The sequence below is a fragment of the Mobula hypostoma genome, chromosome 6 (assembly GCF_963921235.1).
Source record: "Mobula hypostoma chromosome 6, sMobHyp1.1, whole genome shotgun sequence".
In the NCBI taxonomy this organism is placed as follows: domain Eukaryota; kingdom Metazoa; phylum Chordata; class Chondrichthyes; order Myliobatiformes; family Myliobatidae; genus Mobula; species Mobula hypostoma.
The window spans coordinates 108928670-108956062 of NC_086102.1; the positions used below are offsets into that span (position 1 = coordinate 108928670).

The 27393-nt window shown below is 49.4% G+C and overlaps 1 protein-coding gene across 1 annotated transcript in view; it reads right to left on the reverse strand.

The window, feature by feature from the left end:
• The window catches only part of plcd4b (phospholipase C, delta 4b), a 74589-nt gene that overhangs the window by 31107 nt on the left and 16089 nt on the right, over positions 1-27393 (reverse strand). Inside the window, exons 5-9 of the mRNA XM_063049972.1 lie at positions 19988-20117; positions 14438-14672; positions 10800-11001; positions 1133-1277; positions 90-242 (exon numbers count right to left, since the gene is read on the reverse strand). Coding sequence (XP_062906042.1) covers positions 90-242; positions 1133-1277; positions 10800-11001; positions 14438-14672; positions 19988-20117 — 865 coding nt within the window. The remainder of the gene's footprint in view (positions 1-89; positions 243-1132; positions 1278-10799; positions 11002-14437; positions 14673-19987; positions 20118-27393) is intronic.

Below are 27393 nucleotides of genomic sequence, written 5' to 3' on the forward strand. Positions count from 1 at the left end.
AGTAAATTTCTTGCCGAATGTTAAGGGTCAGTCAGCTGACCCTGACGTGTGGTCAGAGCAGTGTGTGGGGGCTGCCATTCTGTGCTCACCTCTGGAGAGGGGAGTGTGCTGGGGACCTGCACGTCAATGGTACTCGTCAACAGCTTCTCCCCCAGGATGGTGGTGAGGTGATGGGCCATCACCGTCTGCTGCTCCAGGCTGCAGTGGTTCTCGATGGACAGGATGACGGGGAGATCGGAGGTCTGAAAGGGAAGGAACGTGGGTAAAGTGAGAGAGGTAAACTCACCACCACCCATTCCTCCTCAGTCACCCCTCTCCACCCACTCCCATCTCTCTTCTCACCCTCCCCAATCACTCCCTCCCTCCTAAACCTGCCCCAATGGCACCTCCCCCCATCATTCTCTTCTCCTTCCCCCACCCTCCCCATTCACTCCCCCCTCCCCTCCTCCTCCCTCCTCACCCTCCCCATTTCTCTCCTCCATTCCCAACACTCCCCTCGCTCCCTACCCACTCCCCTCAATCACCCTTCCTCATTCACTCCACATCCATGCCAATGTCCTCCCCTTCCTACCTTCCCTTATTATTCCTCAACCCGCCCGGTCACTGCCCCCACTTCCCTCCTCCTCCTTCCTCAAACACCCTTTCTCACCTTGCCTCCCCCTCCATCCCCACATCACTTCCCCATTCTCCCAACCATCCCATCTCCACTTACTCCCCTCCCTCCCCAAACCACCCCCCCCCACCGGCCCTGAGATGGAAACTGGCCACTTGATCTTCCTCTGTCACAGTGCTCTGCTTCGCTGCCGCTGGGACCAACCCATCCCCGGGGGAGGGGGGAAGCAGCTGTTGCTACACACCCACACATCTACACTAACACACACCACACACTCAGCCTAAACATTTACACACCCTCACACTAACACATCAGCATACATGCACTCAAGGTATCTCCCACCCCCTAACCCAGCTGGCAACACCAGACAAGTCCCAGCCGTCTCCTAATCCTGTCACACCAAGAGCTCTCAGGAACGAGCTGACAAACGGGGTTCGGGAATATTCTAGAAAGCTGCTTCCACAATGCCGGTGCTGGGATGGGAGAAGCACGGGTCAGCGCCTGATGCCATGCACACACCTTGAAGGCGTACTTGTCCACCACGGAGATGACGTCCTTGAAGAGGATCTTGGAGGTCAGTGTGTGGCCGTGGTAAACCACTGGCTCCTGGTTCGGGCCGTCCCAGCAGTCCACCTCCACGCAGCGGCAGCCCTTCTTCAGAGCTCTGCGGTGGAGAGGAGACCAGGAACACTGAGACCCGGCGCTTGGCAAAGCCCCACCACCACCTGTCCTGGGGGTGGACTGTCTGTGTGAGTTGGGGGGGGGAGGGAGAGAGTTTTGCTGCTGTTGTGTTCTGTGCTGTTTGTGGGCAGGCTATAATGGCGTCAGAGTACGTGGCGACACTTGTAGGCTGCCCCGAGCACCTTCTTAAATTGTGTAGATTGTTAAAGAAAATTACACATTTCACCGTGTTTCCATGGAAATGTGATAAATAAATAGGAATCTGAATGCAAGGGGAAGGTGCATGAATTGGGGAGGAAAAGGAGGGAAATTAGTCCCAGAGCTGGAGGGAGGGAGGGACAAATATCTCATACTTGGAGGGATTGAGGGATGAGGTTCCCACAGTCTGACAGACCGAAGGATGAGGAATTTAGAGATTGAGGGAATGAGGGACCAGAATCCCAGAGTTCGAGGGACTGAAGGACAAAGTTCCGAGTTTGATGGACTGAGTGATGAGGATCCCCAGAGTTTGTGGGACTGAGGGACGCAGTTCCCAGAGCTTGAGAGGCTGAAGGACAATGTTCCCAGAGTTCAAGGGACTGCAGAATGAGGATCCCAGGATTTGAGGGACTGAGTGACGAGGATCCCAGAGTTTGAGGGACTGAGGGATGAGGAACCCAGAGTTTGAGGGACGAGGATCTCAGGGTTTGAGGGACTGAATGACAAGGATCCCCAGAGTTTGAGGGACTGAGTGACGAGGAACCCCAGGGTTTGAGGGACTGAGTGACGAGGATCCCCAGAGTTTAAGGGACTGAGTGACGAGGAACCCCAGGGTTTGAGGGACTGAGTGACGAGGATCCCCAGAGTTTGAGGGACTGAGTGACGAGGAACCCCAGGGTTTGAGGGACTGAGTGACGAGGATCCCCAGAGTTTGAGGGACTGAGTGACGAGGAACCCCAGAGTTTGAGGGACTGAGTGACGAGGATCCCCAGAGTTTGAGGGACTGAGTGACGAGGATCCCCAGAGTTTGAGGGACTGAGTGATGAGGATCCCCAGAGTTTGAGGGACTGAATGACAAGTTTCCCGCAGTTTGACACACGGAAGGATGAGGAACCCAGTATTTGAGGAACTGAGGGAGGCAAACAGGGAGCTCCAACCTCCGACACCTTCTAACCTCTCGCCAGCTTTGGGGAGGGGAGGGGTGGAGTGTGGGACCTGAAGTCAGCAACATCAGGAGGAAGGGCAGGCTCGAGTGAGGAGAGTGAAGTGGAAAGACAGATCCCAGCGGTATGCTGGTGGGTGAACAAACAGAGAAAAATTCCTAAAGGGAGCCAGCTGGAGAGGGCGGTGAAGAAGGCGTTTAGCATCCTGGCCTTCGTCAGTCAGTGCACTGAGTACAGAATTTGGGACCTTACGTTACATTTGTAAAAATGTTGGTGAGGGCACACTTGGAGTACTGTGTACGGTTCAGGTCACGGTTAAACTGGAAAGAGCACAGAGAAGATGATGTGGAAGTCACAGCAGCATAGGTGTTATTAACGTTATTACAGTACCAGCGACTCAGGTTCAATTGACACCACAGTCTTGTACACTCTCCCCGTGAACAAAAGTGTTTCTTCTGGGTGCTCCGTTTTCCTCTCACATTGCAAAGACTACATATTAATAGATTAATTGGGTGTAATTGGGCAGTGTGGGCTTGTTGGGCCAGAAGATCCTGTTACTGTGCTGTCTGTCTGAATAAAAAATAAAAGATTTACAAGGATGATGCCAGGACCAGAAGGACGTGGTAACTGGGGGCAGTTGGCCACGCTAAGTCTACATTGGTGGACAATATCAGTCTTTTCCCCAGGGTAGTGGAGACCAAAGCTAGAAAGCATGGGTTTCGAGGCAAAAGGGGAAGGTTTAAAGAGGACCTGAGGGGTGGAGGGGCAGGTAGTGTTGAGGAAGCAGGAGGTCTGCAAAATGACAGATTAGGAGACTGGGCAAAGAAGTTGCAGATGGAATATAGTGTAGGGAAGTGTATGGTCATGCACTTTAGTAGAAGGAATAAAGGCGTAGGCTATTTCTAAATGGGGAGAAAATTCAGAAATCAGAGGTGCAAAGAGACTTGGGAGTCCTTGTGCAGGATTCCTTAAAGGTTACTTTGCAAGTTGAGTCGGTGGTAAGGAGGTAAAAGCAATGTTAGCATTCGTTCTGAGGGGACTGGAGTATACACTAAAAGCAAGAATGTAATGCTGACGCTTTATAAGACAGTGGTCAGAATGCGATTGAAGTATTGTGGGGAGCTTTGGGCCCCATGTTCCCTTAAAGATGTCCTGGCACTGGAGAGGGTTCAGAGGAGGTTTATGAGAATGATTGCAGGAATGAAAGGGTTAAAGCATGAGGAGCATTTGATGGCTCTGGCCTTGTATTATCTGGAGTTTAGAAGAATGAGGGGGGAATCTCACTGAATTCCATCGAATATTGAAAGGCCTAGATAGAGTGGTGGTGGAGAGGGTGTTTCCTTTCATGGGGGAGTCTAGGACCAGAGTGCACAGACTCAGAGTACCTTTAGAACAGAGATGAGGAGGAATTTCTTTAGACAGAGAGTGGTGAACCTGTGGAATTCATTACCGCAGATGACGGTGGAGTCCAGGTTATTGGGTATATTTTGAAGTGGAGGTTGATACGTTCTTGATTCGTATGGGCATTGAAGGGTATGGGGAGAAGGTAGGAGAATGGGATTGGGAGAGATAATAAATCAGCCTTAATAGAAGAGTGGTGCAGATTCAATGGCCTAACTCTGCTGCTATGTCTTATGGTCTCACTTTTTCCATGTAGAGGACAGTAAGCATATGGAATGAGCTGCCGAGGGAGTGGTTGAGGCCAGTGCAATAGCATCATTTAAGAAAGACTTGGACAGGTACATGAAGGGTGGGGCTTAGATGGAACTGGAGATTAACGTGAGAAATTAGGACTAGCTGGGTGGGGACAGTGGACAGCATGGACTAGTTGGGCCAAAGAGCCTGATTCAGTGCTGTATGTCTCTGTGACCCAAGCTGCCTGGAGATTTCCTCCCCAGGCAGCAAAAGGAAGGTGGGATGACACCTGCAATGGTGAGGAAGAGCTGAGATGGGGTGGAGGGCTGTCAGGATGAAGAAACCGTGGGAGGTTCTGAGTCCTATCTCACAGAAGTTCCAGACTGGGGGCTGCAGTAGGAGTGAGCCCAAGGAAGGGGTGAAGGACAGTAGCACAGCGGTTAGCTCAATGCTTTTCAGCACCAACAACCAGGGTTCAAATCCCGCCACTGCCTGGAGGAGTCTGTACGTTCTCCCCGTGACCACGTGGGTTTCCTCCAGGTGCTCTGGTTTCCTCCCACATTCTAAAGCAGGCACGCTCTGTTGGTGTCAGTGGCCTGGCGACTCTTGCCCCAGCACATCCTCAGACCGTGTCGGTTGTTGATGCCAACAATGCATTTCACTGTATGTTTTGATGTACATGTGTCAAATAAAGCTAATCTAAACTTTTCTTGATGCCTTTATGCCTGAATACATGAATCCCAATTGCCTGCATTCGGTCTGTATGCTTCTGTACCAAGCCAGTTCAGGCATCTGTGTAAACATCGCTTAAAAGCGTAGATCAGTACAACACTGGAACAGGAGGAGATTCCACAGGAACAGGCCCTTCAGCCCATGATGTTGTGCTGAACCAACATGGGTTAGTTAGTCACCAAATGGCCAATTAAACTAGTCTCTTCTGCCTACACAGTGTCCATATCCTTCCATTTCCCTCTCATTCATGTGCCTATCTAAACATCTCTTAAAAGTCCCTAATGTATCTGCCTCTACTGCCACCCCAGACAACACATTCCAGACATCTTCCACTCTCTGTGTAAAAAAAACGTGCCCCTTATATCTCCCTTGAACTTCACAAGATCACAAGACAAAGGAGCAGGAGTAGGCCATTCGGCCCATCGAGTCTGCTCTGCCACTCCACCATGGGCTCAACTATTCTCCCATCTAGTTCCAATTTCCCGCTTTTTCCCCATATTCCTTGATACCCTGACTAGTTAGATACCTATCAATCTCCTCCTTAAACACCCTCAATGATCGGGCCTCCACAGCTGTATGTGGCAATGACTTCCATAAATCCACGGCCCTCTGGCTAAAAAAATTTCTCCTCATCTCTGTTTTAAATGGGTACCCTCTAATTCTAAGACTGTGGCCTCTTGTCCTGGACTCACCCACCAAGGGAAACAGCCTTTCCACATCAACTCTGTCCAACCCTTTCAACATTCGAAATGTTTCTATGAGATCCCCTCTCATTCTTCTATACTCTAGTGAATGCAATCCAAGAGCCGACAAACGCTCCTCATATGTTAGCCCCTGCATTCCAGGAATCATCCTCGTAAATCTTCTCTGAACTCTCTCCAACATCAGAACACTCCTTCTAAGATAGGGGGCCCAAAACTGCACACAGTATTCCAAATGAGGTCTCACCAGTGCCCCATAGAGCCTCATCAACACCTCCTTACTCTTATACACTATTCCTCTTGAAATGAATGCCAACATAGCATTCACTTTCCTTACCGCTGATCCAACCTGGTGGTTAACCTTTAGGGTATCCTGCACCAGGAGCCCCAAGTCCCTTTGCACTTCTGATTTTTGAATTTTCTCCCCATTTAAATAATAATCTGCCCAATTATTTCTTCTTCCAAAATGTACATTTCTCAACATTGTACCTCATCTGCCATTCCTTTGCCCACTCTCCTAAACTGACCAAGTCTCTCTGCAACCTTTCCACTTTTTCAACACTTCCTGCTTCTCCACCTGTCTTGGTGTCATCAGCAAACTTAGCCACAAAACGGTTTCATTCATAATCTAAGTTATCAATATACATTGTAAAAAGAAGCGGCCCCAACACCGACCCCTGCGGAACACCACTAGTAACCGGCAACCAATCAGAATAGGATCCCTTTATTCCCACCCTCTGCTTTCTGCCTATCAGCCAATGCTCCACTAATTCCAATATCTTTCCTGTAATTCCATGGGCTCTCATCTTATTAAGCAGCCTCTTATGCAGCACCTTATTGAAGGCCTTTTGGAAATCCAAATACACAACATCCACAGCCTCTCTCTTATCAATCTTATTTGAGATTACCTCAAAAAATTCCAATAGGTTGATTAAAGAAGAGGAAGTACTGGAGCTTTTAAGGAATATAAAGGTGGATAAGTCTCCGGATCCTGACAGGATATTCCCTAGGACCTTGAGGGAAGTTAGTGTGGAAACAGCAGGGGCTCTGACAGAAATATTTCAAATGTCATTAGAAACGGGGATGGTGCTGGAGGATTGGCGTATCGCTCATGTTGTTCCGTTGTTTAAAAAGGGTTCTAAGCCCAAACCTAGCAATTATCGGCCTGTGAGTTTGACGTCAGTGGTGGGTAAATTGATGAAAAGTATTCTTAGAGATGGTATATATAATTATCTGGATAGACAGGGTCTGATTAGGAACAGTCAACATCGATTTGTACGTGGAAGGTTATGTTTGACAAATCTTATTGAACTTTTTGAAGAGGCTACTAGGAAAGTTGACGTGGATAAAGTGGTGGATGTTGTCTATATGGACTTCAGTAAGGCCTTTGACAAGGTCCCACATGGAAGGTTGGTTAGGAAGGTTCAATCGTTAGGTATTAATATTGAAGAAGTAAAATGGATTCAGCAGTGGCTGGGTAGGAGGCGCCAGAGAGTGGTGGTGGATAACTGTTTGTCAGATTGGAGGCCGGTGTGCCTCAGGGATCTGTACTGGGTCCAGTGTTGTTTGTCATATACATTAATGATCTGGATGATGGGGTGGTAAATTGGATGAGTAAGTATGCAGATGATACTAAGATAGGTGGAGTTGTGGATAATGAAGTAGGTTTTCAAAGCTTGCAGAGAGATTTAGGCCAGTTAGAAGAGTGGGCTGAAAGATGGCAGATGGAGTTTAATGCAGATAAATGTGAAGTGCTACATTTTGGTAGGACTAATCAAAATAGAACATACATGGTAAATGGTAGGGCATTGAAGAATGCAGTAGAACAGGGGGATCTAGGAATAATGGTGCATAGTTCCCTGAAGGTGGAATCTCATGTGGATAGGGTGAAGAAAGCTTTTGGTATGCTGGCCTTTATAAATCAGAGCATTGAGTATAGGAGTTGGGATGTAATGTTGAAATTGTACAAGGCATTGGTGAGGCCAAATTTGGAGTACTGTGTACAGTTTTGGTCATCGAATTATAGGAAAGATGTCAACAAAATAGACAGAGTACAGAGAAGATTTACTAGAATGTTACCAGGGTTTCATCTCCTAAGTTACGGAGAAAGGTTGAACAAGTTGGGTCTTTATTCTTTGGAATGTAGAAGGTTGAGGAGGGAACTTGATAGAGGTATTTAAAATTATGAGGGGGATAGATAGAGTTTTTACATGGATAGGCTTTTTCCATTGAGAGTGGGGAAGATTCAAACAAGAGGGCATGAGTTGAGAGTTAAAAGGCAAAAGTTTAGGGGTAACATGAGGGGGAACTTCTTTACTCAGAGAGTGGTAGTTGTGTGGAACGAGCTTCCAGCAGAAGTGGTTGAGGCAGGTTCGATGTTGTCACTTAAAGTTCAGTTGGACAGATATATGGACAGGAAAGGAATGGAGGGTTATGGGCTGAGTGCAGGTTGGTGGGACTAGGTGAGAGTAAGAGTTCGGCACGGACTAGAAGGGCCGAGATGGCCTGTTTCCGTGCTGTAATTGTTATATGGTTATATGGTTGATGAGGCAGGATCTTCCCTTCGTGAAACCATGCTGGCTTGGCCCTATCTTGTCATGCACCTCAAGGTATTTCATAACCTCGTCCTTGAAGATCAACTCCAATAACTTTCCAACTACCAATGTCAGACTAATAGGTCTGTGATTTTCTTTTTGCTGCCTCCCTCCTTTCTTAAACAGCGGAATTACATTTGCGACCTTCCAGTCCTCCAGAACCATTCCAGAGTCTATTGATTTCTGGAAGATCATTTCCAATGCCTCCACAATCTCCAAAGCCACCTCCTTCAGAACCTGTGGGTGCATCTCATCTGGTCCGGGAGACTTATCTGTTCTTAGTCCATTTAGCTTCCCAAGCACTTTCTTTCTAGTCATCTTGACTGTACCTAATTCTATTCCCTGAGACCTCTGGCTATCAGGTATGTTGCTAATGTCTTCCACTGTGAAGACTGATGCAAAATACTCATTTAGTTCCTCTGCCATCTCTTTGTTACCTATTATAATTTCTCCAGCATCATTTTCAATCGGTCCTATATCTACCCGTGTCACTCTTTTACTCTTAGTATATTTTTAAAAACTCTTAGTATCCTTTTTTATGTTAATTGCCAGCTTCCTTTCATAATTCATCTTTTCTTTCCTAATGACTTTCTTAGTTTCCTTCTGTAAGTTTTTAAAAGTCATCCATTTCTCAGTTTTCCCACTAATTTTTGCTTCCTTGTACGCCGTCTCTTTTGCTTTTATTTTAGCCTTAACCTCTCTCATTAGCCACATTTGTGCCATTTTTCCATTCATGATTTCCTTTTTTCTTGGAATATATTTTTCCTGCACTTTCCTTATTTCTTGTAGGAATTTCATCCAATTCTGCTCTACCGTCCCTCCATCTCGCTTACTTTTCCAATCTACTTGGGCCAGTTCCTTTCTCATACCACTGTAATTTCCTTTGTTCCACTGAAATATCGATACACTTGATACCAGCTTCTCCTTTTCAAATTTGAAACTGAACTCAATCAGATTATGATCACTACTTCCAAGGGGTTCCATTACCTCCAGCTCCCTAATCACCTCAGGTTCACTACACAGCACCCAATCCAAAACAGCCGGTCACCTGGTGGGCTTATGGACAAGCTGCTCCAAAAAGCCATCCCATAGGCATTCTACAAACTCCCTCTCCTGAGATCCAGTACCTTTCTGACTTTCCCAATCCACTTTCATATTAAAATCCCCCATAACTATCTTGACATTTTCCTTCTGACACGCTTTTTCTATTTCCAGCTGTAACTTGTAGTCCACATCCCGGCTGCTGTTTGGCCCCTTCTCACCTTAAATGCATGTCCTCTGGAATTAGATATTACAGACATAATTAAGGTTGAATCTGAAGGCAGAGTACAGGGTTAATGGCAGGATTCTTAGCCGTGTGGAGGAACAGAGGGATCTTGGGCTCCACATCCATTCATCCTTTGAACTTGCCATGCAAGTTAATAGGGTAGTTAAGAAGATGTATGGTGCGTTAGTCGGGAGACTGAGTTCTGGAACGGTGAGGTAATGTTACAGCTCTGTTAAACACTGCTTCGACCCCACTTGAAATATTGTGTTCAGTTCTGGTCACCTCATTACAGGAAGGATATGGAAGCTTCAGCAAGAGTGCAGAGGAGATTTACTAGGATGCTGCCTGGATTAGAGAGCATGTCTTATTTGGACAGGTTAAGCAATCTAGGGCTTTTCCCTTAGGAGTGAAGGAGGCTAGAGGAGACTTGATAGAGGTGTATAAGATCAGAGGAGGCATAGACTGAGTGGACATCCAGAGACTTTTGCCCAGAGTGGAAATGGTTAAGACAAGAAGACCTAGTTTTAAGGTGACTGGAGGAAAGTATAGAGGGGGAGACAGAAGCATGTTTCTCCCCCCACACAGAGAGTGTCGCACCTGCCATTACTTGTTATTAGGCTGCCAAGATATTTGAATTTGTTGACTTGTTTGATGTTTGTATTTCCGATCTTGATCACACATTGAAAGAAGCTTTCCAAAAAATGAAGACCATATTAACAGACAGACAGATGGGCACGTACACTAAAAACAGAATACTACAGTGCTGCATTGATTCTATCCTGACTTATGGAAGTGAATGCTGGACCATTTCTCCAGCAATGGAAAAGAGACTAGAAGCAGCTGAATTATGGCTCTACAGGAGAATGTTAAAAATATCATGGACCACACACACATCAAATGAAGAAGTTCTCAGAAGAGCCCAAGCAGTTCAATCACTCATACCAACAATAAGAGAAAGACAACTCAGATTCCTAGGACACATCATGTGGAAAGATGAACTAGAAAAACTCATACTCTCTGGAAAGATCGAGGGGAGCAAACCTAGAGGAGGACCTCGGCTTATGTACATCAGAAGCCTAGCCAGGTGGCTACACATCGAGGAAATGGAAATCATCCAAAGAACGAGGGATAGATCTATATGGAAAACCATGGTCACCAACGTCCGCTTCGGATATAGTACCTAGACAGACAGACAGACACAGAGAGTGACCAGTCACAGATGCACTGCCGGGGGTGGGGGGTGGGGGGTGGTAGGGGCAGATACATTAGGGACATTTAACAGACTCTTAGATAGGCACGTGGATGACAGAAAAATGGGCGGAGATGTAGGAGGGAAGGTCAGGACAACACTGTGGGCCAAAGAGCCTGTACTGTGGTATAATGCTCTTTGTTCTATGTTCTGAAATAGGTTTGGGGTAGGGGTTGATGGTGTACCTAATATAACCTTCAACACTACTGTGTCCCCGAAGCTGGTCCTCGAGCAGGTAGGTGTTGTGGGAGGAGGAGATGAAATAGTGGCACAGAGGCTGCATCATGTCCTGGTAGACAGGTTCATGCTTGAGATTGAAGATGGACCCTTCCGGAGAGCAGAGGTACATGAGGAACCCATCCAACGTCATGGCGTACAACTTCCTGGCTGCAAATAGGCAGGTGGCGGATCAGACAGTGACTGAGAGGAAACTAAATGTCAAAGTGAGTCATTAATTCGGAGGCGAATAGCTAGGGTCTCACTGACAGTGTGACACTCCTTCAGTGCGTCATTCTCTCAGTAATGCCCCTCCCACAGTGTGACCCTCTCTCACTAACACCCTTCCACAGTGTAACCCTCCTCTCAGTACCGACCCTCTCACAGTGTGACCCTTCCTCTGTATTTCCCTTCCCACAGTGTGACCCTCTCCTTAGTACCGACCCTTTGATATTTTCAATTCATTTCTAGGATCTGATACAACCACGACTCTTGCTTCCCGATGCCCTTTAGAGTCCAGAAATTTCGACCTCAGCTTTGAATGACCGCATATCCACATCTATTCACTGTAAAAACTTGGGTGATGTTTCACCCGAGACCCACTTTCTGCAGTAACTTCAATATCCTGTGAAGATCCAGAAATCTACCCTCTCTGTATAGAATCACCTCCATCGCCCTCCACTGCAGAAATCTCGAAAGGTACTTCAAGGACTTTCTCCTCACCTCCTTTCTGAACAGATGACTCCATTCTCTTAGGCCATGACCCCTGGTAATGGCAGAATTCTTAGCAATGTGAAGGAACAGAACTGTAGGTTACAACAAGACATGGTGCGCTGATCTTTATTCGTCAGAGGATTAAGTTAAAGAGCTGCAAGGTAATGTTGCTGCTCTATAAAACTCTGGTTAGACCACACTTGAGTATCGTGTTCAATTCTAGTTGCCTCATCATAGGAAGGATGTGGAAGCATTAGAGAGGGTACAGAGGACATTTACCAGGATGCTGCCTGGATTAGAGAGCATGCCTTAGGAGGAGAGGTTGAGCGAGCTGGGGCTCTTCTCTTCGGAACAAAGGAGGATGAGAGGGTGACTTGATACAGGTGTACAGGATGATAAGAGGCATAGATAGAGTGGACAACCAGAGACTTTTTCCCAGGGCGTAAATGGCCAACACCAGAAGACATCCATTTAAGGTGAGTGGAAGGAAGTTTAGGAGAGTATTTTGAGGATATGACGAGCATAGTGGCTAGTGGGTGGATCTTGTATACTTGGATTTCCAGAAGGCATTTGATAAGGTGTCACATAAAAGACTTATCTATGAGGATGCATAGATTTGGGGGTAATTTATTCACAAGGATAAGGTTTTGGTTAACCAATGGAGCGAAAAGAGTTGGAATAAATGTGTGTTTCCCTGGTTGGAGGTCAGTGGAATGCAGAGTGCCACAGGGTTGGTGCTGGCCCCACAATTGTTCACAATATACATCAACAATTTGGGAGAGGGGACTGAGTGTAACTAAATTTGCTGACCACTCTAAACTGAGTGGTAAATCAAATTGTACAGAGGATGCAGAGTCTGCCGAGAGATATAGATAGGTTAGGTGAGTGGGCAAGGGTCTGGCAGATGGAGTACAACATTGTTTAAAGCAAGGTCACCTACTTTGGAAGGAAAATTAGAAAATCATATTATGATTTAAATGGTGAGAGATTGCAGGATGCTGCTGTGCAGAGAGACTTGGGAGTGCTTGTGCATGAATCGCAAAAGGTTGGTTTGCAGGTACGCAAACACAAGGAAACCTGCAGACGCTGGAATTTCAAACAACACACATAAAGGTTGCTGGTGAACGACACACATAAGATATTAGTGAGTGCTCCCGATGCGGCCTGCTATATATTGGCAAGTCCTGGTCCTCACCTACCACCCCACCAGCCTCCGGGTCCAACATATTATTCTCCGTAACTTCCGCCACCTCCAGCAGGATCCCACCACTAAGCACATCTTTCCCTCCCACCCCCCCCCCCGCTTTCCGCAGGGATCGCTCCCTACACAACTCCCTTGTCCATTCATCCCCCCCATCCCTCCCCACTGATCTCCCTCCTGGCACTTATCCGTGTAAGCGGAGCAAGTGCTACACATGCCCTTACACTTCCTCCCTTACCACCATTCAGGGCCCCAAACAGTCCTTCCAGGTGAGGCGACACTTCACCTGTGAGTCGACTGGGGTGATATACTGCGTCCGGTGCTCCCAATGTGGCCTTTTATATATTGGCGAGACCTGACGCAGACTGGGAGACCGCTTTGCTGAACACCTACGCTCTGTCCGCCAGAGAAAGCAGGATCTCCCAGTGACTGCATATTTTAATTTCACGTCCCATTTCCCTTCTGATATGTCTATCCACGGCCTCCTCTTCTGTAAAGATGAAGCTACACTCAGGTTGGAGGAACAACACCTTATATTCTCTCTGGGTAGCCTCCAACCTGATGGCATGAACATTGACTTCCTCTAACTTCCGTTAATGCCCCACCTCCCCCTCATACCCCATCCGTTATTTATTTATTTATTTATTTATTTATATCCTTTTTCTCCCTCTGTCCCTCTCACTACACTCCTTGCCCATCCTCTGGGTTCCCCCCCCTCTTTTCCTTCTCCCTGGGCCTCCTGTCCCATGATCCTCTCATATCCCCTTTGCCAATCACCTGTCCAGCTCTTGGCTCCATCCCTCCCCCTCCTGTCTTCTCCTATCATTTTGGATCTCCCCCTCCCCCTCCCACTTTCAAATCTCTTACTAACTCTCCTTTCAGTTAGTCCTGACGAAGGGTCTCGGCCTGAAACATCGACTGTATCTCTTCCTAGAGATGCTGCCTGGCCTGCAGCATTCACCAGCAACTTCTATGTGTAGTTTGCAGGTACAACAGGTTATCAAGAAGGCAAATGGAATGTTGGCCTTCGGTGCTAGAGGGATTGAATTTAAGAACAGGGAGGTTAGTCTGCATCTGTAGAGGGCACCAGTAGAGGGCACATGGAATACTGGGTGCAGTTCTGGTCTCCTTACTTGAGAGAAGATCCACTGGCTTTGGAGAGGAGGTTCAGCAGGTTGATTCCAGAGATGAGGGGGTTTGCCTATGGGGAGAGGTTGAGTCGCCTGGGCTATACCTGCTGGAATTCAGAAGAATGAGAGAGAATCTTATAGAAACATATAGAATTATGGAAGGGATCGATAAGGTAGAGCAGGAAAGTTTTATTTTTACCAACTATGAACTATCACTTACCAGTGGGGGATAAATCTAGAACTAGGGGACGTAGCTTCAAGATTTGGGGGAGTAAATTTAGAAAGGAGATGAGAAGGAACTGTTTTCCCAAAGAATAGTGAATCTGTGGAATTCTCTGCCCAGGGAAGCAGGGGGCCTGCTCATTAAATTTATTTAAGTCAAAGTTAGATAGATTTTTGCATAGCAGGGAAATTCAGGGTTATGGGGAAAAAGCGGCTAAGTGGAGCTGAGTCCAGCCATGACCTAATTGAATGTCAGAACAGGTTCGTTGGGCAAGATGGCCGACTCCTGCTCCTGTTTCTTATAGTCCAATGAGATGTTAGATAGTCCTGTTCGCCGTACCCGTCTCTGACGGCTCATATCTCATGATCAAATCCATGGCAAACTTCTCCACACCTTCCTCCGGCTCATGCTGCTCATGGGTCAAGAAGTCCTCGAACTCCAGGAGGGTCAACTTCTTCCCATCCTTGGAGAACTCACTGAACAGCTGGTGAACATCATCCCGCTTTGTCAGCGCTTTGTAGAACAGGACGAACTCCTCACCCTCCAGTGTTCCCGACTGGGACCTGTCCGCCATCTGAAACACACACGAGCAGAAAGACCAAGGGGTGAGGAATATCCTCCGGGCCCTACTAGAGCCAGGTAGCCCCACCTTCTTATTCTGGCTTCTTCCCCTTTCCATTCCAGTCTTGATGAAGGATCATATCCCAAAACATCAACCATTTATCTCCCTCCATAGATGCTGCCTGACCTGCCTGACCTGCTGAGTTTCTACAAAACTTTGTGTTTACTACTGTTGGACTTGGGCTTAGTGCATGAGTTTGGAACCACCAGACCACTCAATTTAGTCATAACTAAAGTCTGGAATAAATAATCCAATGTATTCAACTTCATAACTCTACAGCAAAACTAGGTGTGCATCTATACTGTTTCTTCTAAGAAATTTAGGAAATAAGAGCAAAATAAATTAAGTCAGTTAACCACTTGTAATGTTTGCTAAAAGCTGACTTGGTTGATTTTGAGGTAATGGAGGGTGCAGTAGAGGTTGCTGATTGGATTAGCAGCACAGTAGCCTGGCGGTTACCACAAATTTTTTATAGTGCCAGCATTCAGGATGCAATTCCCTTTGCTTTCTGTAAGGTGATTGTACACTTTCCCCACGTGTATGGGGTTCCTGTGAGTGCTCTGGTTTCCTCCCGCATTCCAAAGACCTACAGGTTAGAGTCAGTAGGTCACGGTCTTGCAGTGTTGGCACCAGGACCACGGTGACACTTGTGTGTTGCCCCATGTACACTCTTGGGCTGTGTTAGTCTTTGATGTTTGTACGTACATGTGAAAAATAAAGCTCATCTTTTAAAAATACTTTTTACAAAATGCTGGAGAAACTCAGCAGGTCAGGCAACGTCTATGGAAAGGAATGAACAGTCGACATTTCGGGCTGAGACCTTTCATCAGGACCTGCTGAGTTCCTCCAGCAATTTGTGTGTGTTGCTCCGGATTTTTAGCATCTGCAGAAGCTCTTGTGTTTAATCTTTTTAAAATATATTTTTAGTCATGATGCCAACTTAAACTAATTTAATCTGCCTGCATGTAATTCATCTCCCACCACCCTTACGTATTCATGTGTCTAACAGCCTTTTAAACACAATTCTGGTATCTGCTTCCACCAATATCCCTGACAGCACATTCCAAGCACCTCACATCTTCTGCGGAAAACCCTTGTTTCATAAATCTCCTTCTCGCCTTAGACCATAAGACAAAGGAGCAGAATTGGACTGTTCAGCCCATCTAGTCTGCTCCACCAGTCCATGACACCTTGCATAACCTTATCAGGTCCCCTCTGCCTGCCGCGGTGGAATGGTGGTTCGCGCGATGTTATTGCGACTCGGGGCATTCCGCAGGTCGGAGTTCAATTCTGGTGCTGTTCTGCAAGGAGCCTCTGTACGTCCTCCCCAAGGAGCGCAAGGGTTTTCTCTGGGTCATCCGGTTTCCTCCCCACAGTCCAAAGGCGTACCAGGTAAGTTCATTGTTCATCGTCCTGTGACCGGGTTAGGGTTAGTCGGGTTTGCCGGGGGCTGCTGGGGTGGCGCAGCTCGAAGGGCCTACACACCGCACTGTATCGCTAAAATAAATAAAAATAAAACAACCAAGTCTGTCCAACCTCTCCGTTTAGCTCAAACCTCTAGTCCAGGCAGCATCCTAGTGAACCTCTTCTGCACCCTCTCCAAAGCCTCCACATACTTCCTGTAATAAGGCAACCAAGTTCAAGTTCAAGTTTATGGTCATCTGACTGTACATATATACAACCAAACGAAACAACACTCCTCCGGACCACAGTGCACCCACAAAACATGTATCACACACAGCACATAAAACAAAGCATGGCCACAAATAAGTTAATAAAATATAATTCAAAAATGCATGTTGTGTGCAGCACAGGTAAACAATAAACAGTAAACTCCTAGTGACAAGACTTTGGTTGTGGCAGGGTACTCATTACTCTCACAGTCTGAGGGAAGAAGCTGTTACCCAGTCTGGCAGTCCTAGTCCTGATGCTCCTGTACCTCCTTCCTGATGGTAATGGGCCAAGGAGATGGTTGAATGAGTGGTAGGGATCCTCAACAATGCTTCATCTACAACACTCCAGTAAGGGGAGGTGGCAGTGGTCCTCTTGGTGCTTTTTTTTCTATCCAGAATTACACACGGTACGCCAGATGTGTCCTAACCATCACTCCAGGATTGAAGGGCTTTATATACTGTACATGGGAACACAGGAAACTATGGAATTCATTGCCTCGGACAGCTGTTGAGGTCAAGTCATTGGGGGGATTTAAACCAGAGGCTGATGGGTTCTTGATTAGTAAGAGTGCCAATGTTTACAGGCAGAGAGGGCAGGAGAATGGTGTTGAGAGGGAAAACAAGTCAGCCATGACCAAATGCACAGCAGGTTCGATGGGCCGAGTAGCCTAATTCTGCTCCTACTGTATGACTTAGAAGCACGAAAACCCATTTCCAACATTCAGTAAGATCGTGGCAGAATTACCCCATGCCTCATCTCCTCCTCACCGCCTGTTCTCCACAGCACTCAGTTCCAAGAATTATCAAAAATCTACCAACCATTTTCTTCAAATACTTCTAATGGTCCAAGACATCACAACCTAGAGAGTCATCAACACACATCAAAGTTGCTGGTGAACGCAGCAGGCCAGGCAGCATCTGTAGGGAGAGGTGCAGTCGACGTTTCAGGCCGAGACCCTTCGTCAGGACTAACTGAAGGAAGAGTGAGTAAGGGATTTGAAACTGGGAGGGGGAGGGGGAGATCCAAAATGATAGGAGAAGACAGGAGGGGGATAGAGCCAAGAGCTGGACAGGTGATTGGCAAAGGGGATTAGAGAGGATCATGGGACAGGAGGCCCGGAGAGAAGGAAAAGGGGGAGGCGGGGAAAACCCAGAGGATGGGCAAGGGGTATAAGTGAGAGGGGCAGAGGGAGAAAAAGGGAGAGTGAGAGAAAGAATGTGTGTATATAAATAAATAACGGATGGGGTACGAGGGGGAGGTGGGGCATTAGCAGAAGTTTGAGAAGTCAATGTTCATGCCATCAGGTTGGAGGCGACCCAGACGGAATATAAGGTGTTGTTCCTCCAACCTGAGTGTGGCTTCATCTTTACAGTAGAGGAGGCCGTGGATAGACATGTCAGAATGGGAATGGGATGTGGGATTAAAATATGTGGGCACTGGGAGATCCTGCTTTCTCTGGCGGACAGAGCGTAGGTGTTCAGCGAAACAATCTCCCAGTCTGCATCAGGTCTCGCCAATATATAGAAGGCTGTATTGGGAGCACCGGATGCAGTATATCACCCCAACACTCTGTCTGCGTCTAGAGAGTCACCAGCTGCTATAGAAGGACATAGTCTTTTCTCCAGGGAGGGATTATTAAAAACAGGAGTGATCAGAGGCATGAGACTTAGACATAAGACCCAGGTGCAGAATTGGGCCTTTTGCCCATTGAGACTGCTCTGCTATTCTGTCGTGGCTGACCTATTTTCCCTATTAACCCTATTTTCCTGCCTCCCCTATGTGACTTTGATGTCCTTACTAATCAAGAACCTATCAACCTCTGCTTTAAATATACCCAATGACTTGCCCTCCACAGCCATCTGTGGCAATTAATTCATCACCTTCTGGGTAAAGAAATTAAAAGGGGCATCGGGGGCAAATTCTTCACGCAAAGGGTGGTCTGTATATGGAATGAACTGCCAGAAGGAGTGGTTGAGGTGGGCACATCAGCAGAATTTTAAAAAATACATACAAAATCCTGGAGGAATTGATACGATTCCTTCTTCTTCAACCCTTTATTTCTTCCAGCTATTGCCTCCCAGTTTCTCACTTCATCCCACCCTCCCCCACTCATCCACCTTCCCCCTCACCTGGTCTCACCCATCACCTGTCAGCTCGTACTCCTTCCCCTTCCTCACCTTCTTATTCTGGCTTATTCCCCCTTCCTTTCCACTCTGCTTGTATTTCATATAATTACCTATGTATCTGCAATTGTACAGTGTGCCCCCTAGTGGTTACAGTTCTTTGTATTATTGTAAACACACATCAAAGTTGCTGGTGAACGCAGCAGGCCAAGCAGCATCTGTAGGAAGAGGTGCAGTCGACGTTTCAGGCCGAGACCCTTCGTCAGGACTAACTGAAGGAAGAGTGAGTAAGGGATTTGAAAGTTGGAGGTGGAGGGGGAGATCCAAAATAATAGGAGAAGACAGGAGGGGGAGGGATGGAGCCAAGAGCTGGACAGGTGATAGGCAAAAGGGGCCTAAAGCCAACTGGAGTAAGTTGGCGACGGAGGCACGTTCCAAGAAAGGATATCATTTTGGATCTCCCCCTCCCCCTCCAACTTTCAAATCCCTTACTCACTCTTCAGTTAGTCCTGATGAAGGGTCTTGGCCTGAAACGTCGACTGCACCTCTTCCTGCAGATGCTGCTTGGCCTGCTGCGTTCACCAGCAACTTTGATGTGTGTTGCTTGAATTTCCAGCATCTGCAGAATTCCTATTCTTTGTATTATTGTGGTAGCTTCTTGGGTATCGCATTATTTGAGTAGAAACTACTCTGATTGGTTAACTCTTATCTACAAATTTGAATGGAATGTCTGCTATCCATGGTATAAGAAGAGCAGGGCACATTGGCCTGCAATCTCTTCTCTATTTCTTCTTTGTTCTTTCCTGCCATTCGCTACTAGACTCTTGCTACTTTCCATTTCCAATTCCTTTGTCCTCTTTGCGCTTAATAAAATGATCATGAAGTAACAAGTTTTATGCCTCATTCTTGACTCCTGAAAGAACTTTGGATCGAAAACCATCAGAATCCAGCAATGGGTAGGAAAGGTTTAGAGGGCTATGGTCAGAAGGACTAGCTCACTGGGAACACAGTCGACATGGATGAGTTGGGGCAAAGGGCCTGATTCCCAGGTTTGTACGACTCTAAACTGAGTAACAAACTACTTCACCTGTATGGTCAGGGTGGCACGGTGGGAGAAACAAAGGCTAGGTGAAGGTGGGTTTCTAGAGTCAAAGGGAAGAATCAAGCCATCTGAAGTAACTGGGCTGCAATGAGCTAGGAAAAATTGATGGGCCGAACAGCCAGGCACAAGCCCACCACATTCATCGGATCCCCCTAAGGAGAACCACACTCAACGATTTAGGAACAGCTTCTTCCCCTCTGCGATCAGATTTCTGAATGGTCCATGAACAGTACCTCATTATTCCTTCTGTTCGCACTATTTATTTTGTAACTTGGAGCAATTTTACGTCTTTGTTCTGCTGCCACAAAACAACACATTTCACAGGTCACGTAAGACAGTGAGAATGAATCTCACGTTGAGCGTCCCACCTTAAAGAGCCGTAAGGAGTGATCTTCATTCATGTCGACGTTCATCATCTGCAGTAAATTTCGCACCTCCTTGAAGTTCATCTGTCCATCCTTATCCTTGTCAGCCTTCTGGAACCAATCACTAATCCACATGCGGGAGTGAAGGAAACTGAATATGCTGTACAAAGATTGATGCTCCCGCCTCATCATCTGCTAACAGGCTCACAGTACGGACACCAGTCATTACCAAGAGGAAAATGCTACCTTCACACCGTCCCATCACACACTCCCAGGGTCAGACACAGAGCAAAGCTCCCTCTGCACCATCCCATCACACACTCCCAGGGTCAGACACAGAGTGAAGCTCCCTCTACACTGTCCCATCACACACTGCCAGGGTCAGACACAGAGTGAAGCTCCCTCTACACCATCCAATCACACACTCCCAGGGTCAGACACAGAGTGAAGCTCCCTCTACACCATCCCATCACACACTCCCAGGGTCAGACACAGAGTGAAGCTCCCTCTACACTGTCCCATCACACACTCCCAGGGTCAGACACAGAGTGAAGCTCCCTCTACACTGTCCCATCACACACTGCCAGGGTCAGACACAGAGTGAAGCTCCCTCTACACTGTCCCATCACACACTCCCAGGGTCAGACACAGAGTGAAGCTCCCTCTACACTGTCCCATCACACACTCCCAGGGTCAGACACAGAGTGAAGCTCCCTCTACACTGTCCCATCACACACTCGGGGTCAGACACAGAGTGAAGCTCCCTCTTCATCATCCCATCACACACTCCCAGGGTCAGACACAGAGTGAAGCTCCCTCTACACTGTCCCATCACACACTCCCAGGGTCAGACACAGAGCAAAGCTCCCTCTACACTGTCCCATCAGACATTCCCAGGGTCAGACACAAAGTGAAGCTCCCTCTACACCGTCCCATCACACACTCCCAGGGTCAGACACAGAATGAAGCTCCCTCTACACTGTCCCATCACACACTCCCAGGGTCAGACACAGAGTGATGCTCCCTCTACACTGTCCCATCACACACTCCCAGGGTCAGACACAGAGCAAAGCTCCCTCTACACCATCCGATCACACACTCCCAGGGTCAGACACAGAGTGAAGCTCCCTCTACACCGTCCCGTCACACACTCCCAGGGTCAGACACAGAGCAAAGCTCCCTCTACACTGTCCCATCACACATTCCCAGGGTCAGACACAGAATGAAGCTCCCTCTACACTGTCCCATCACACACTCCCAGGGTCAGACACAGTGTGAAGCTCCCTCTACACTGTCCCATCACACACTCCCAGGGTCAGACACAGAGTGATGCTCCCTCTACACTGTCCCATCACACACTCCCAGGGTCAGACACAGAGTGAAGCTCCCTCTACACTGTCCCATCACACACTCCCAGGGTCAGACACAGAGTGAAGCTCCCTCTACACCATCCCATCACACACTCCCAGGGTCAGACACAGAATGAAGCTCCCTCTACACTGTCCCATCACACACTCCCAGGGTCAGACACAGAGTGAAGCTCCCTCTACACCATCCCATCACACACTCCCAGGGTCAGACACAGAATGAAGCTCCCTCTACACTGTCCCATCACACACTCCCAGGGTCAGACACAGAGTGAAGCTCCCTCTACACCATCCCATCACACACTCCCGGGGTCAGACACAGAGTGAAGCTCCCTCTACACCATCCCATCACACACTCCCGGGGTCAGACACAGAGTGAAGCTCCCTCTACACCATCCCATCACACACTCCCAGGGTCAGACACAGAATGAAGCTCCCTCTACACTGTCCCATCACACACTCCCAGGGTCAGACACAGAGTGAAGCTCCCTCCACACTGTCCCATCACACACTCCCAGGGTCAGACACAGAGTGAAGCTCCCTCCACACTGTCCCATCACACACTCCCAGGGTCAGACACAGAGTGAAGCTCCCTCTACACCATCCCATCACACACTCCCAGGGTCAGACACAGAGTGAAGCTCCCTCTACACTGTCCCATCACACACTCCCAGGGTCAGACACAGAGTGAAGCTCCCTCTACACTGTCCCATCACACACTCCCAGGGTCAGACACAGAGTGAAGCTCCCTCTACACCGTCCCATCACACACTCCCGGGGTCAGACACAGAGTGAAGCTCCCTCTACACCGTCCCATCAAACACTCCCGGGGTCAGACACAGAGTGAATCTCCCTCTACAGTGTCCCATCACACACTCCCGGGGTCAGACACAGAGTGAACCTCCCTCTACACTGTCCCATCACACACTCCCAGGGTCAGACACAGAGCAAAGCTCCCTCTACACCATCCCATCACACACTCCCAGGGTCAGACACAGAGCAAAGCTCCCTCTACACCATCCCATCACACACTCCCTGGGTCAGACACAGAGTGAAGCTCCCTCTACACTGTCCCATCACACACTCCCAGGGTCAGACACAGAGTGAAGCTCCCTCTACACTGTCCCATCACACACTCCCAGGGTCAGACACAGAGTGAAGCTCCCTCTACACCGTCCCATCACACACTCCCAGGGTCAGACACAGAGTGAAGCTCCCTCTACACCGTCCCATCAAACACTCCCGGGGTCAGACACAGAGTGAATCTCCCTCTACAGTGTCCCATCACACACTCCCGGGGTCAGACACAGAGTGAACCTCCCTCTACACTGTCCCATCACACACTCCCAGGGTCAGACACAGAGCAAAGCTCCCTCTACACCATCCCATCACACACTCCCAGGGTCAGACACAGAGCAAAGCTCCCTCTACACCATCCCATCACACACTCCCAGGGTCAGACACAGAGTGAAGCTCCCTCTACACCGTCCCATCACACATTCCCAGGGTCAGACACAGAGTGAAGCTCCCTCTACACTGTCCCATCACACACTCCCAGGGTCAGACACAGAGCAAAGCTCCCTCTACACCATCCCATCACACACTCCCAGGGTCAGACACAGAGTGAAGCTCCCTCTACTACACTGTCCCATCACACACTCCCAGGGTCAGACACAGAGTGAAGCTCCCTCTACACCGTCCCATCAAACACTCCCGGGGTCAGACACAGAGTGAATCTCCCTCTACAGTGTCCCATCACACACTCCCGGGGTCAGACACAGAGTGAACCTCCCTCTACACTGTCCCATCACACACTCCCAGGGTCAGACACAGAGCAAAGCTCCCTCTACACCATCCCATCACACACTCCCGGGGTCAGACACACAGTGAAGCTCCCTCTACACTGTCCCATCACACATTCCCAGGGTCAGACACAGAGTGAAGCTCCCTCTACACCATCCCATCACACACTCCCAGGGTCAGACACACAGTGAAGCTCCCTCTACACCATCCCATCACACACTCCCGGGGTCAGACACAGAGTGAAGCTCCCTCTACACTGTCCCATCACACACTCCCAGGGTCAGACACAGAGTGAAGCTCCCTCTACACCATCCCATCACACACTCCCAGGGTCAGACACAGAGTGAAGCTCCCTCTACACCGTCCCATCACACACTCCCAGGGTCAGACACAGAGCAAAGCTCCCTCTACACCGTCCCATCACACACTCCCAGGGTCAGACACAGAGTGAAGCTCCCTCTACACCGTCCCATCACACACTCCCGGGGTCAGACACAGAGTGAAGCTCCCTCTACACCATCCCATGACACACTCCCAGGGTCAGACACAGAGTGAAGCTCCCTCTACACCGTCCCATCACACACTCCCAGGGTCAGACACAGAGTGAAGCTCCCTCTGCACTGTCCCATCACACACTCCCAGGGTCAGACACAGAGTGAAGCTCCCTCTACACTGTCCCATCACACACTCCCGGGGTCAGACACAGAGTGAAGCTCCCTCTACACCATCCCATGACACACTCCCAGGGTCAGACACAGAGTGAAGCTCCCTCTACACCGTCCCATCACACACTCCCGGGGTCAGACACAGAGTGAAGCTCCCTCTACACCGTCCCATCACACACTCCCGGGGTCAGACACAGAGTGAAGCTCCCTCTACACCATCCCATGACACACTCCCAGGGTCAGACACAGAGTGAAGCTCCCTCTACACCGTCCCATCACACACTCCCGGGGTCAGACACAGAGTGAACCTCCCTCTACACTGTCCCATCATACACTCCCAGGGTCAGACACAGAATGAAGCTCCCTCTGCACTGTCCCATCACACATTCCCAGGGTCAGACACAGAGTGAAGCTCCCTCTACACCGTCCCATCACACGCTCCCAGGGTCAGACACAGAGTGAAGCTCCCTCTACACCGTCCCATCACACACTCCCAGGGTCAGACACAGAGTGAAGCTCCCTCTGCACCGTCCCATCACACACTCCCAGGGTCAGACACAGAGTGAAGCTCCCTCTACACCGTCCCATCAAACACTCCCGGGGTCAGACACAGAGTGAATCTCCCTCTACAGTGTCCCATCACACACTCCCGGGGTCAGACACAGAGTGAACCTCCCTCTACACTGTCCCATCACACACTCCCAGGGTCAGACACAGAGCAAAGCTCCCTCTACACCATCCCATCACACACTCCCGGGGTCAGACACACAGTGAAGCTCCCTCTACACTGTCCCATCACACATTCCCAGGGTCAGACACAGAGTGAAGCTCCCTCTACACCATCCCATCACACACTCCCAGGGTCAGACACACAGTGAAGCTCCCTCTACACCATCCCATCACACACTCCCGGGGTCAGACACAGAGTGAAGCTCCCTCTACACTGTCCCATCACACACTCCCAGGGTCAGACACAGAGTGAAGCTCCCTCTACACCATCCCATCACACACTCCCAGGGTCAGACACAGAGTGAAGCTCCCTCTACACCGTCCCATCACACACTCCCAGGGTCAGACACAGAGCAAAGCTCCCTCTACACCGTCCCATCACACACTCCCAGGGTCAGACACAGAGTGAAGCTCCCTCTACACCGTCCCATCACACACTCCCAGGGTCAGACACAGAGTGAAGCTCCCTCTGCACCGTCCCATCACACATTCCCAGGGTCAGACACAGAGTGAAGCTCCCTCTACACCGTCCCATCACACACTCCCGGGGTCAGACACAGAGTGAAGCTCCCTCTACACCGTCCCATCACACACTCCCGGGGTCAGACACAGAGTGAAGCTCCCTCTACACCATCCCATGACACACTCCCAGGGTCAGACACAGAGTGAAGCTCCCTCTACACTGTCCCATCACACACTCCCAGGGTCAGACACAGAGCAAAGCTCCCTCTACACCATCCCATCACACACTCCCAGGGTCAGACACAGAGCAAAGCTCCCTCTACACCATCCCATCACACACTCCCAGGGTCAGACACAGAGTGAAGCTCCCTCTACACTGTCCCATCACACACTCCCAGGGTCAGACACAGAGTGAAGCTCCCTCTACACTGTCCCATCACACACTCCCAGGGTCAGACACAGAGTGAAGCTCCCTCTACACCGTCCCATCACACACTCCCAGGGTCAGACACAGAGTGAAGCTCCCTCTACACCGTCCCATCAAACACTCCCGGGGTCAGACACAGAGTGAATCTCCCTCTACAGTGTCCCATCACACACTCCCGGGGTCAGACACAGAGTGAACCTCCCTCTACACTGTCCCATCACACACTCCCAGGGTCAGACACAGAGCAAAGCTCCCTCTACACCATCCCATCACACACTCCCAGGGTCAGACACAGAGCAAAGCTCCCTCTACACCATCCCATCACACACTCCCAGGGTCAGACACAGAGTGAAGCTCCCTCTACACCGTCCCATCACACATTCCCAGGGTCAGACACAGAGTGAAGCTCCCTCTACACTGTCCCATCACACACTCCCAGGGTCAGACACAGAGCAAAGCTCCCTCTACACCATCCCATCACACACTCCCAGGGTCAGACACAGAGTGAAGCTCCCTCTACACTGTCCCATCACACACTCCCAGGGTCAGACACAGAGTGAAGCTCCCTCTACACCGTCCCATCAAACACTCCCGGGGTCAGACACAGAGTGAATCTCCCTCTACAGTGTCCCATCACACACTCCCGGGGTCAGACACAGAGTGAACCTCCCTCTACACTGTCCCATCACACACTCCCAGGGTCAGACACAGAGCAAAGCTCCCTCTACACCATCCCATCACACACTCCCGGGGTCAGACACACAGTGAAGCTCCCTCTACACTGTCCCATCACACATTCCCAGGGTCAGACACAGAGTGAAGCTCCCTCTACACCATCCCATCACACACTCCCAGGGTCAGACACACAGTGAAGCTCCCTCTACACCATCCCATCACACACTCCCGGGGTCAGACACAGAGTGAAGCTCCCTCTACACTGTCCCATCACACACTCCCAGGGTCAGACACAGAGTGAAGCTCCCTCTACACCATCCCATCACACACTCCCAGGGTCAGACACAGAGTGAAGCTCCCTCTACACCGTCCCATCACACACTCCCAGGGTCAGACACAGAGCAAAGCTCCCTCTACACCGTCCCATCACACACTCCCAGGGTCAGACACAGAGTGAAGCTCCCTCTACACCGTCCCATCACACACTCCCGGGGTCAGACACAGAGTGAAGCTCCCTCTACACCATCCCATGACACACTCCCAGGGTCAGACACAGAGTGAAGCTCCCTCTACACCGTCCCATCACACACTCCCAGGGTCAGACACAGAGTGAAGCTCCCTCTGCACTGTCCCATCACACACTCCCAGGGTCAGACACAGAGTGAAGCTCCCTCTACACTGTCCCATCACACACTCCCGGGGTCAGACACAGAGTGAAGCTCCCTCTACACCATCCCATGACACACTCCCAGGGTCAGACACAGAGTGAAGCTCCCTCTACACCGTCCCATCACACACTCCCGGGGTCAGACACAGAGTGAAGCTCCCTCTACACCGTCCCATCACACACTCCCGGGGTCAGACACAGAGTGAAGCTCCCTCTACACCATCCCATGACACACTCCCAGGGTCAGACACAGAGTGAAGCTCCCTCTACACCGTCCCATCACACACTCCCGGGGTCAGACACAGAGTGAACCTCCCTCTACACTGTCCCATCATACACTCCCAGGGTCAGACACAGAATGAAGCTCCCTCTGCACTGTCCCATCACACATTCCCAGGGTCAGACACAGAGTGAAGCTCCCTCTACACCGTCCCATCACACGCTCCCAGGGTCAGACACAGAGTGAAGCTCCCTCTACACCGTCCCATCACACACTCCCAGGGTCAGACACAGAGTGAAGCTCCCTCTGCACCGTCCCATCACACATTCCCAGGGTCAGACACAGAGTGAAGCTCCCTCTACACCATCCCATCACACGCTCCCAGGGTCAGACA